At 49.5% G+C, this 13,341-nt stretch overlaps 1 protein-coding gene across 3 annotated transcripts in view; it reads left to right on the top strand.

Moving 5' to 3' along the window:
• unc5b (unc-5 netrin receptor B) overlaps positions 1-13,341 on the top strand; it is a 230,359-nt gene that overhangs the window by 199,581 nt on the left and 17,437 nt on the right. For all 3 annotated transcript variants that reach the window (XM_038783243.1, XM_038783244.1, XM_038783242.1), the window contains one exon: positions 8,905-8,992. In XM_038783243.1, the coding sequence (XP_038639171.1) occupies positions 8,905-8,992 (88 nt within the window). The remainder of the gene's footprint in view (positions 1-8,904; positions 8,993-13,341) is intronic.

Here is a 13,341-nt window from a genome sequence, read left to right as displayed (position 1 = left end):
TCTGTTAGTGTGCTGCATTGGAACTTGGCCACCCAACGCCCACATGCAAGGGGACTTTTTTTTTGTGATGATCTCCAATGGGGAGAGGTTTTTACCAAGTTTAGTCTTGTCTTTTTCCCAAGAGTCCTCTTTCCAAGGGTTGGCCGCATTCAAAACAATATTCTTTCTAATTTTCTAATCTCCGCTGCCCCCACTGCCTGTCCCATAAAGATGCCAGTCCACGTTCTGATATCCTCCATCCATGCCATCTGGAGTCTGCCTTGTGCACCTTGTTTTCCCGATGTTTCACCTGGCATTTCCTCTTTTTTCCAAACTCTCCCCTTTTGTTTGCGCCCCATGTCTGAAGGTTTCCGAACTATCCCCAGTCCGAGCATCCCCAGGAGCCAGTTGGGTTTGGCTGTTGCAGTCCTGTGTCTGGGCATCCATGGGCCAGTGTAGAGGCTCCATGCTAAGTGAATACACCTTTGTGATCCAGTGCCAAATCAAAGTCTCAAAAGTTAAGATAATTCAACCCTGCTCTGTGAAATCTTGGGTTATCTCCCCCAAAGTAGCAGCTTGTGATGTCCTGGGACTAGGGTAAGGGCAGATAAAGCCTGAATCTTAAGATGATAGTATATCCTTGAATTGACTCCAAGCCTTTGGAGATATATTTCCTTATCAGTGATGCTGTTTAATGTTCCCACACTAAACTCGTTTTTGCATTTTGAATAAATTTGCTAAAACTTGTCTAAAAATATCACATAGTGGAATGTCATGCTAAACACATTAACCTACAAATTCACCCTGGTCAGTCACAAACACTGCCCAGCCCCCATTGAAACCCTGTCAAATCTATAGTCCGATTTGATTGTGTACTTTCCTGATAAGAAAATTCACTCGTTTTATTTGATTATAGACCATTGAATCTCCGTAAATTAGATTAGAAGAGGAAGTAGAGAGGGCCTTAAATAAATGCTGGGGCGAGAGATCACGTGAGGGAAGATGCGGCAGATTGAAGGGAAAGGACAAGGCAAGAGAGCAAGGTAGCGATGAGGATAATGGGAATCAGAGCGTGGCAGGAAGGGACAGACTATAAAGGCTTAAAAATGTACCATACCAGCAGATAAGACCAGAGTTTGCCAAAGGAGTAAAAAGATCAAAATAAAGACTCTGAACGCCCGTCGCATTTGCAACAAACAGAGGAATTGTCAGCTCAGTTAGAAATAAATGTGCCCCGATCCCATTTCAGAGATGTGGTTGCAAGGTGACCAAGACTGGGAGCTGAATATTCAAGAGTACTTTACATTTTGGAAGGGCAGGAACCTAGAAAAAAGTGGTGGGATTATTCTGGTAATTAAGGATGGCATTGGTCAAATAATGACCAATGATCTTTGTTCTGAAAAGATGTAGCATCAGTTTGGGTAGAAATAAGAAATAGCAATGGGTAAATGTCAGTTGTGAGAGTAGTATATAAGGCTCCGAACAATAACCACACTGGAGGATGGGGTATGCAAGAAAGAATACTTTGGCTTGTGTGAAAGACACTGCAATTATGGGTGATTTAAATCTAAACATGGATTGGACAAATCAGATCAGTAAAGGCAGCCAAGAAGATGAGTTCATTGAGTGTTTACATGGAGCTGACAGAGGGTGAGTCCATGTTAACTCTACTTCTGGGCCAGGGCTGATAGGGGTGCCAACCACCCGTGCCTCATTCCCTGCATTATTCCACTGCCCACTGCGTACGGTTTTGGTCTCTTGACTCGAGGAAGGATATAACAGCATTAGAAGCAGTTCAGAGAATGTTCACCCACTGATTCTGGAATGAATTAGGTACTTTATGATTGGCTGGGTTGAGCCAGAATCCGTTGGGAGTTTTGAAGAATGAGAGGTGATCTTATCGAAACATATAAGATGCTGAGGGGACCCGACAATTTTTAAAAAAGAGATCTCCCATTGAAGACGGAGATGGAGAAATTTTTATCTCGGAGGGTTGTTAGTCTGCGGAATTGCCTTCCCCAAAGAGCAGTGGAGGCTGGATCTGTGAATATTGAATAGGGAGATAGATTCTTGACTGACAAGGAAGTCAAAGTTTATCCGGGGTCGACAGGAGACTGGAGTTGAGGCCACGATCAGATCAGTCATGATCGGACTGAAGGGTAGAATGGGCTCGAGGGGCTGAGTGGCCTACTCCTGCCCCTAATTTGTATGTTCATAAGTAGATTACCATCGTGCAACTCTTGTTTTTCGTCTAATATGACGCTACCTTCAAAGGCAATGTATAAATGTCGGCTGTCGTTGTTGGTGTTTATAATGTTCTCTTTCCAGGACCGCCGGGAGCCCTACACAAGTTACTCTTAATTCGGCAAATGGGCAGCCATTTTATGCACAAGAAGAGCAGATAATCTGAGGGAGGAATGTTGTCCAAGGCTGCCTCTAGGTCAGCAGGTGGTGCAGCAAGTCCTCCTCCGGAGACTTGAACCCGTAACCCAGGCTGAGGCCCACGGGGAAGGAGTGCTGCACTGTCGGAGGTGCCAAATTTCGAATGAAATGTCAAATCCCCCTCATCGACGGATGTAAGAATTCTCATGGAAGAACTAGGACGTTTTGCTGGTCTCCCGGTGGACATTTCTCCCTCACTACGTCACTAAAGCAGTCTGGCTGCCCGATTTTCTTAGTCGTTTATGGGAGCATTCTGTGCGCAAATTGGTCGTCATGTTTCCCTGCATTACAACAGTGACTATGCGCCAAAAGAGTTTCAAAGCTGTTCGAGTCAAAAAGAGCTATACAAATGCAAACCTTTCTTTTATCGCCTATTGATTTCACAATGGGAGTCATGCACACTGAACCAAGCTGGTAACAGACCATCTGTCTCCCCCCCCCACGGGTTTTAGAACCCAAATGTAGGCCCCTGCCCTGTCCCTCTCCCCATTTCAGTAGCTTAAGACCCAATTTGGAGTTCGGGTGCCCAGTCAGTAAGTCTGCCATCTCGGCGCAGGAACAAAAGTACCGAAGGACAAAGCTGCTGTTCGAGGTCGTGACACAGCTTGTTTCCGTGCCGGAGTGTTGCTTAGACCTGTTCTCGGGAATTCCTGTGAGTCGCAATCAAATCGCGCCTGACGGGAGTAATTCAGGTGTGTTCGACTGGCCTGCGCCTGGGAAAGCACGGACAGGCTTTGATGCGTGACTGAAATCTCACTGATAGATTGAGCAAAATGATGTTCTCGGGTAACATGACCCTTCCATTTTGGAACGGCTGGCCCCGGGCCTTCAGTAAACTCTGGGTCGCAGACAGCTGCTGATACAATATGCTGGGCTGAGGAAATACCTCAGTATAACTACAATGCTGAGATAACTCTAAACCTCCCAGCAATACCTAACCATGCTCATGCCAGGTCAACAGGTAGTTCCCTCTCATTCGTATCGCCACCCAGCGACTACCTATACCCGTCTTCGTTCAGACAAGGGGAGACACCCGGCTGGGCTTGGAGCCAAGATCAATTATGGTGTTCCTGTGCAAACCAACATTTTTATTTTCCAGTTCATTGTCATTTCCTGTTTTCAATGCTGAGTGAGATGCAATCTTCTGTTCCTGAGCTAACATCTTTATATATTAAAACAAACCCCAAAGCAGAAAATGCCAACAATAACACAAGATATGAAATTAATGTTTATGATAAATGTCACCTGCCAGTTCCATTAACAGCAAACCAACCTTGCATTTCTGTTGTACTGTCAAAAAGGCTTTCATTACTCTTGGCGTTAGCAATCTCTAAATGTCAAGATTACTGGAGATTAAGAGCCTTCCCAGCAGTTTTGATGCATATTTTTGTAAAGCCCTGCAGAAAACTGAGCAATAATTACTCTCAAAGACACTGTTGACCCGCCTGTGACCATATCGAGTCTGTGCAGATATTCTACCCAGTTACTACCTTGATATTGAAAATTATTCCATCCAAATGACCTTATCTGATTTGTCGGTTTGTCTCCTATCTGTAGAAACCCTTCTATCCCACACCCCTTTCATTTGACCATGACACAGGCAGGTATATTATCACTGAACCAGGAATACTTAAAGCCCATTTGAAACGTTGAACAGAAATCTTGCATTTATATAGCGTCTTGCACGGCCTCAGGATGACTCGATGTGCTTTGCACGTGTAATTTTGAAGTGCGCTGTTGTAATGCAGTAACCATGACGGCCACCTTGTCCACAGCAAGCTCTCACAAAGAGCAATAAGACAAACCAACGGATACTTGCTCACTTTTGGTTGAGGGATAATTATTGGTTGAATAGACACTGTGGGCTTCGTACATGTATTAACAGGGCAGATGGGGCGTCGGTTTAACATCCCAACTGAAAGATGGCATCTCTGATGATGCAGCGCTCCCTCAGTGCTGACAGTGCAGCACTCCCTCAGTACTGACCCTCTGACAGTGCGGCACTCCCTCAGTACTGACCCTCTGACAGGGCAGCACTCCCTCAGTACTGACCCTCTGACAGTGCGGCACTCCCTCAGTACTGACCCTCTGACAGTGCGGCACTCCCTCAGTACTGACCCTCTGACAGTACGGCACTCCCTCAGTACTGACCCTCTGACACTGCAGCACTCCCTCAGTACTGACCCTCTGACAGTGCAGCACTCCCTCAGTACTGACCCTCTGACAGTGCGGCACTCCCTCAGTACTGACCCTCTGACAGTGCAGCACTCCCTCAGTACTGACCCTCTGACAGTGCAGCACTCCCTCAGTACTGAGCCTCTGACAGTGCAGCACTCCCTCAGTACTGACCCTCTGACAGTGCAGCACTCCCTCAGTACTGACACTCTGACAGTGCGGCACTGCCTCAGTACTAACAGTGCGGCACTCCCTCAGTACTGACCCTCTGACAGTGCAGCACTTCCTCAGTACTGACACTCTGGCAGTGCTGCACTCCCTCAGTACTGACCCTCTGACAGTGCAGCACTCCCTCAGTACTGACCCTCTGACAGTGCAGCATTCCCTCATTATGGACCCTCTGACAGTGCAGCATTCCATCAGTACTGGCCCTCTGACAGTGCGGCACTCCCTCGGTACTGACCCTCTGACAGTGCAGCTCTCCATCAGTACTGACCCTCTGAAAGCGCGGCACTCCCTCAGTACTGACCCTCTGACAGTGCAGCACTCCCTCAGTACTGATCCTCTGACAGTGCAGCACTCCCCCAGTACTGACCCCATGACAGTGCAGCATTCCCTCAATACTGACCCTCTGACAGTGCAGCACTCCCTCAGTACTGACCCCATGACAGCGCAGCACTCCCTCAATACTGTCCCTCCGACAGAGCAGCACCCTCGGTACTGACCCTCTGACAGTGCAGCACTCCCTCAGTACTGACCCTCTGACAGTGCAGTACTCCCTCAGTACTGACTCTCTGACAGTGCAGCACTCCCTCAGTACTGATCCTCTGACAGTGCGGCACTCCCTCAGTACTGACCCTCTGACAGTGCAGCACTCCCTCAGTACTGACCCTCTGACAGAGCAGCACTCCATCAGTACTGACCCTCTGACAGTGCAGCACTCCCTCAGTACTGTCCCTCTGACAGAGCAGCACTCCCTCGGTACTGACCCTCTGACAGTGCAGCACTCCCTCAGTACTGACCCTCTGACAGTGCAGTACTCCCTCAGTACTGACCCTCTGACAGTGCAGCACTCCCTCAGTACTGATCTTCTGACAGTGCAGCACTCCCTCGGTACTGACCCCATGACAGTGCAGCACACCCTCAGTACTGACCCTCTGACAGTGCAGCACTCCCTCAGTACTGACCCTCCAACAATGCAGCTCTCCCTCAGTACTGACCCTCTGACAGTGCTGCACTCCCTCAGTTCTGACCCTCTGACAGTGCAGCACTCGCTTGGTACTGACCCCATGACAGTACAGCATTTCCTCAGTACTGACCCCATGACAGTGCAGCACTCCCTCAGTACTGACCCTCCTACAATGCAGCTCTCCCTCAGTACAGACCCCATGACAGTGTAGCTCTCCCTCAGTACTGACCCTCTGACAGTACAGCACTCCTTCAGGATGAAACCCCTCTGCTAATGCAGCACTCCCTCAGTATTGACCCCATGACAGTGCGGCAGTCTCTCAGTACTGACCCTCTGACAGTGCAGCGCTCCCTCAGTACTGACCCCATGACAGTGTAGCACTCCCTCAGCACAGACCCTCTGACGGTGCAGCACTCCCTCGGTACTGACCCAATGACAGTGCAGCACTCCCTCAGTACTGACCCTCCAACAATGCAGCTCTCCCTCAGTACTGACCCTCTGACAGTGCGGCACTCCTTCAGTACTGACCCTCTGACAGTGCAGCACTCCCTCAGTACTGACCCTCTGACAGTGCAGCACTCCCTCAGTACTGACCCTCTGACAGTGTGGCACTCCCTCAGTACTGACCCTCTGACAGTGCGGCACTCCCTCAGTACCGGCCCTCTGACAGTGCAGCACTCCCTCAGTACTGACCCTCTGACAGTGCAGCACTCCCTCAGTACTGACCCTCCGACAGTGCAGCTCTCCCTCAGTACTGACCCTCTGGCAGGGCGGCACTCCCTCAGTACTGACCCTTGACAGTGCGGCACTCCCTCAGTACTGACCCTCTGACAGTGCAGCATTCCCTCATTATGGACCCTCTGACAGTGCAGCATTCCATCAGTACTGACCCTCTGACAGTGCGGCACTCCCTCGGTACTGACCCTCTGACAGTGCAGCTCTCCATCAGTACTGACCCTCTGAAAGCGCGGCACTCCCTCAGTACTGACCCTCTGACAGTGCAGCACTCCCTCAGTACTGATCCTCTGACAGTGCAGCACTCCCCCAGTACTGACCCCATGACAGTGCAGCATTCCCTCAATACTGACCCTCTGACAGTGCAGCACTCCCTCAGTACTGACCCTCTGACAGTGCAGTACTCCCTCAGTACTGACTCTCTGACAGTGCAGCACTCCCTCAGTACTGATCCTCTGACAGTGCGGCACTCCCTCAGTACTGACCCTCTGACAGTGCAGCACTCCCTCAGTACTGACCCTCTGACAGAGCAGCACTCCATCAGTACTGACCCTCTGACAGTGCAGCACTCCCTCAGTACTGTCCCTCTGACAGAGCAGCACTCCCTCGGTACTGACCCTCTGACAGTGCAGCACTCCCTCAGTACTGACCCTCTGACAGTGCAGTACTCCCTCAGTACTGACCCTCTGACAGTGCAGCACTCCCTCAGTACTGATCTTCTGACAGTGCAGCACTCCCTCGGTACTGACCCCATGACAGTGCAGCACACCCTCAGTACTGACCCTCTGACAGTGCAGCACTCCCTCAGTACTGACCCTCCAACAATGCAGCTCTCCCTCAGTACTGACCCTCTGACAGTGCTGCACTCCCTCAGTTCTGACCCTCTGACAGTGCAGCACTCGCTTGGTACTGACCCCATGACAGTACAGCATTTCCTCAGTACTGACCCCATGACAGTGCAGCACTCCTCAGTACTGACCCTCCTACAATGCAGCTCTCCCTCAGTACAGACCCCATGACAGTGTAGCTCTCCCTCAGTACTGACCCTCTGACAGTACAGCACTCCTTCAGGATGAAACCCCTCTGCTAATGCAGCACTCCCTCAGTATTGACCCCATGACAGTGCGGCAGTCTCTCAGTAACTGACCCTCTGACAGTGCAGCGCTCCCTCAGTACTGACCCCATGACAGTGTAGCACTCCCTCAGCACAGACCCTCTGACGGTGCAGCACTCCCTCGGTACTGACCCAATGACAGTGCAGCACTCCCTCAGTACTGACCCCTCCAACAATGCAGCTCTCCCTCAGTACTGACCCTCTGACAGTGCGGCACTCCTTCATACTGACCCTCTGACAGTGCAGCACTCCCTCAGTACTGACCCTCTGACAGTGCAGCACTCCCTCAGTACTGACCCTCTGACAGTGTGGCACTCCCTCAGTACTGACCCTCTGACAGTGCGGCACTCCCTCAGTACCGGCCCTCTGACAGTGCAGCACTCCCTCAGTACTGACCCTCTGACAGTGCAGCACTCCCTCAGTACTGACCCTCCGACAGTGCAGCTCTCCCTCAGTACTGACCCTCTGGCAGGGCGGCACTCCCTCAGTACTGACCCTTGACAGTGCGGCACTCCCTCAGTACTGACCCTCTGACAGTGCAGCATTCCCTCATTATGGACCCTCTGACAGTGCAGCATTCCATCAGTACTGACCCTCTGACAGTGCGGCACTCCCTCGGTACTGACCCTCTGACAGTGCAGCTCTCCATCAGTACTGATCCTCTGACAGTGCAGCACTCCCCCAGTACTGACCCCATGACAGTGCAGCATTCCCTCAATACTGACCCTCTGACAGTGCAGCACTCCCTCAGTACTGACCCCATGACAGCGCAGCACTCCCTCAGTACTGTCCCTCCGACAGAGCAGCACCCTCAGTACTGACCCTCTGACAGTGCAGCACTCCCTCAGTACTGACCCTCTGACAGTGCAGCACTCCCTCAGTACTGACCCTCTGACAGTGCAGCACTCCCTCAGTACCGGCCCTCTGACAGTGCAGCACTCCCTCAGTACTGCACTAGGCGTGTCAGCCTGGACCATGTGCTCGAGTACCTGAAGTAGGATTTGAACCAACGAACACCTAGGTCGAAATTCTCTGGCGAGGGGATTCTCTGGTCCTGCCTGCAGCGCTTCCCGCACAGCGGCGTGGGGTGGCTTCAATTCCCATTGACAGCGGCAGGTGCCCCGAGAAACACGGGGCTGTGAGGCCGGAGAATCGCACCCCTTGCTTCAAGGACGGGGTGTGCTGCCCGCTTACACTGTGCAGCAGAATATTCTCTGAGCTTTGTTAACTTCTCTTCCTTTGCCAATCTTTGCTTTCTTCCTCCAAACAGGTGTCAGTTTATTGGTACCAAAGGGCTCAATTCCGCAGGGCAAGTTCTACGAAATGTACCTGACAATAAACAAGAGGGAAAATACGTTGTAAGTAACACGTTCCCCGACATGAATGTATGCTGCACTTACGTCTTGTTTTATAAATTTGCCGTACCCAATTCATTTTATTTCAAATGAAGTGGCAATTTAGCGTGGCCAGCCCAGCTACGCCTGCACATCTTTGGGTTGTGGGGGGTGAGACCCACGCAGACACGGGGAGAATGTGAAAACTCCACACGGACAGTGACCCAGAGCCAGGATCGAACGTGACTCCTCGGCGGCGTGAGGCAGCAGCGCTAACCCACTGCGCCAGCATGCCCCCCCCCCCCCTCCGGTGCTGCACTTACATGGTGACTATAATCAACCCCAACTATCATTTCAGCATGTTGTCCAGCTCCATAGCTGGTGGCACCCACATCATTTAATCAGAGCATGATACTAATGTGCAGTTCACAACCAGAAATAAAATAGAGCTGCTGCCCACATAAAAATGGTGTGCAAGGGAAAATTCATACTAAACTTTACCAATTGGAAGTTCAAAACCATAAAGCCATCTTTTCAAATTCCAACGTTAATCCCTCCTGAAAAATTTATACTGGAATTTTACAGTGCAGAGAGATTATAATTCTCAGATTTAATGATGGGTATCAGGTGATTGCTGTTAAAAAAGGTCTCTTTCTACCGCACATTTGGTCTGCAAAATTTGGTCACTTTCTAATAATATTACGAGGTTTGTAGGGGTGAAAGAAAGTAGTCTCAGTGAGCAAAGGGAGCCTGCATTCGTAATTCTTCCAAGAAAGCTTTTCAGGGAATTACTGTCGACAAGACCAGCTCAGTGACTGAGAAAACCCAATTATTCCCCCGAATTATTTCACCATCACGAGCAATTGATAAATGTGAGAGTATTTGGGAGTAATGTCATTCAATCCATCATGAACCACCCCTCCCATTCCCCCCCCCCCCCCCCCCCCCCCCCCCCCTCCCCGCCAGCTAATCCCTGCTGGATCTGGATCCACACATTCCTGTAAGAAAGATCAGTGTTAATATATCCATTTCCTTAAAAACATTACAATGATGGTGTTTGTTCAATCTCACTGACTGTGTGTAATCTATGTGACATTTACATGTTCTTAATGACTGTGGTGCTTATCGTAGAATCCCTACAGTGCAGAAGGAGTCCATTCGGCCCATCAAGTCTGTTCTATCTCTTCTACCTGCCTGCAGTTTGCATGGTCGTTACCTGGTCTTTCTGAAAGCCATCATTTTCCAGGCATCCATTGTTTGAGTTCCAGTTGTCAGCTACACAACTCAGGAGACTGAAAATATCCTGCCTTGGAAGGCAGGGTGGCACAGCGGTTAGCACTGCTGCCTCACAGCACCAGGGGCCCTGGTTCGATCCTGGCCTTGGGAGACTGAGTGTGGAGTTTGCACGTTCTCCCCGTGTCAGCGAGGGTTTCCTCCCACACTTCAGAGATGTGCAGGTTAGGTGGATTGGCCGTGATCAATGTGTGGGGATAGGGCGGGGGGATTAGTACTCAGTAAGGTGCTGTTTCGGAGGGTCGGTGCCGACCTGATGGGCCGAATAGTCTCCTTCTGCACTGTAGGGATTCTATGCATTATGGATATGGATTTTTCTTAAAGAATTAAAGGATAGGGGCAGCACGGTGGCGCAAGTGGTTAGCACTGCTGCCTCACAGCGACAAGGTCCCTGGTTCAATCCCGGCTCGGGTCACTGTCCGTGTAGAGTTTGCACAATCTCCCCGTGTTTGCGGGTGTTTCGTCCCCACAACTCAAAAGATAGGGTAGGTGGATTGGCCACGCTAAATTCCTCCTTAATTGGAAAAAATGAATTGAATAATCTAAATTTGAAAAAGAAAAGAATGAATTAACGGAGAGAAAATAGAGAGCAAACGTGCTCCTAACACGACAACTTTGTCACATTGTTTCTTTTATGAGACAAAGTATCTATTCAAGGTAATAATGCTCAACTCCCTTTTAACAAAATATTCAGTTCACTTAGCATAAAACGGCAATGTAACTAATAGTTAACCCACTGAAAGTATTAAGAGGGAGAAACTTGATGGAAGAATTTACATTTTTTTGTCCCAAGAATCATAGTCGACTACAATTTTTTCTGTGCTGTTCGGTACACTGCAGAAATGTAGGGGTGAATCCTGCAACCATCACGGAGCCTCACGTGTCCGGAGCCCACATCAATGTGGGTGTAGATCTCTGTGTACTCTTTAGGGCCCAGCTGATGTTCCAGGAGCTTCAAATAATTAAACGTACTCCGCAATTGTGCCGGGAGCTTGAAAGGATCTTGTAGCGAAAACAAAGCAACTATCGGACCTCATGTTTCTTCGGTGACTTACAATCCTCCGTGTACATCTTTCCTTGAATAAACCCAGGATCACTTTCCTTAGCCTGAAAACTCTTCACTGGAATATGTTTTTGATCCCCTGTCCTACAGGGCCACTTCCTGTCTTCCTCAAAGAGAACAGTGGGCACAGTGAGGGTGGGAATAACGAGAAGAGCTGGATGCTGTGCAATTTTCACACCTGCTCCGATTGCACCTTAATGGAGCATTTAGCAAGAGCTTACACTTACAATGGGAAATTGCGCATCGCTTGAAATTCCTCAAACGTGTCTCCGATAAATCTTTACTCGACCTGCCTCCATCCAATGGAAATGCAGGATGGAAAGGATGGACTGGCAGGAGGTCAACCAAAAAGGAATGATTCCATTGCAATTTCCAATTCCTTACTCGGCAAAAATAGGACAGAGCGTTTATTAACATGCAGAATAATCCCCAAAATACCTTCACCTGCTCATCACCAGAACACAGAACATTGTGGCAGACTTGTGGCAGGTGAAGTCACAGCATACTGTCTAAGACTTACATTAGACACTTCCTCCAGCGATGACAGCCCTGGCATTTAAGAAATGAGATCTCGTAGTAAAAAGAGATAATGTAGCATCTGTCAAAGTAATTCTTCCCGCCACTGAAGTACATTGTTTTTCAATTTAGAGTACCCAATTCATTCTTTCCAATTAAGGGGCAATTTAGCGTGGCCAATCCACCTACACTGCACATCTTTTGGGTTGTGGGGGTGAGACCCACGCAGCCACAGGGAGAATGTGCAAACTCCTCATGGACAGTGACCCAGAGCCGGGATCGAACCTGGGACCTCGGCGCCGTGGGGCAGCAGGGCTAACTGCGCGACCGTGCTGCCCCACTGAGGTACATTTGAAATATAATCGCTGTTGTGACATAGGAAATGTAGCAGCCAATCTGCGCACAGCAAGCTCCCAAATCAGCAATGTTATAATCACCAGATTTTACCGTCACGTTGATTGAGGAATAAATCTTGGTCAGGACACTTGGGTGAATTCTCCTCCTGTTCTTCAAAGTTATGCCATGCCTTGGGATCTTCTACGTGCAAAAGCTGGTGGGGTTTCAGCTTAACAAGCCCTTTGAAAGGCTGTACCTCTGATAGTACAGCATTCCCTCAGTACTTTCCCAGAGCATCAGACTAGCTGTTCATGTTCAAGTGTCTAGAGTGGAATTTGACCCCATAATCTAGCTTGGCCAATTCACCTACTCTGCACATCTTTTTGGGTTGTGGGGGTGTGACCCACACAGACACGGGGAGAATGTGCAACCTCCACACAGACAGTGACCCAGGGCCGGGATTCGAACTCGGACCCTCGACGCCGTGAGGCAGCAGTGCTAACCACCGTGCCGCCCCTGTTCCACATCTTAACTCTCAGCGCATCTCACCTGTATCATGCTCTGGGGTAAGATGTGCCTAGTGTCACATTGCACCCGGGTGTAAACACGCAGCATTTGTAAATACAGCTACATTGGCACATTTCAGCAGGAAGTTTGTCAGAGAAACTTTCCACGGTTTCTTTTGGGAAAAATGACATTGCTGCCCCCTTGTGACAACAACCACGATAAAGGTAGCTCCCTGTTTTGAGTTGATGTCAGCTATTCGCGGACTGCTGTGGAACACATCTGTGCAATGCTGCAGCGTCCAATATTTTAGCAGAAGTGTTACCCGACTTGAAACGATATGTTGGTGCCTGTTTTGCAGGAAAAGGACACCCTCAGCCCAGCTAATCTACCCTGGATTTTACACTCCACCTGGGTTTCTTCCCAATGCATCCACTCAGCACATACTTCCAGTACATCTACTGAGCACACACTTCCAGTCCATCCTTCTGCTCACTGTTCACTCATCTATTGTTGTGCAGCTTCCTTTTGGAGGATCTAAACTATCTGCCTCAACCATTTTGTGTGGTAATGAGTTCCACATTCTAGCCACTCGCTCCTGATTTCCTTATTGGATTTACTGGTAGCTTTATCTTGTATCAGAGGCTCCTGGTTATGTTGC

Source organism: Scyliorhinus canicula, chromosome 22 (genome assembly GCF_902713615.1).
Source record: "Scyliorhinus canicula chromosome 22, sScyCan1.1, whole genome shotgun sequence".
Classification (NCBI taxonomy): domain Eukaryota; kingdom Metazoa; phylum Chordata; class Chondrichthyes; order Carcharhiniformes; family Scyliorhinidae; genus Scyliorhinus; species Scyliorhinus canicula.
Note: the sequence above shows the minus strand (reverse complement) of the source record. Positions and strands in the feature narration are given on the sequence as shown.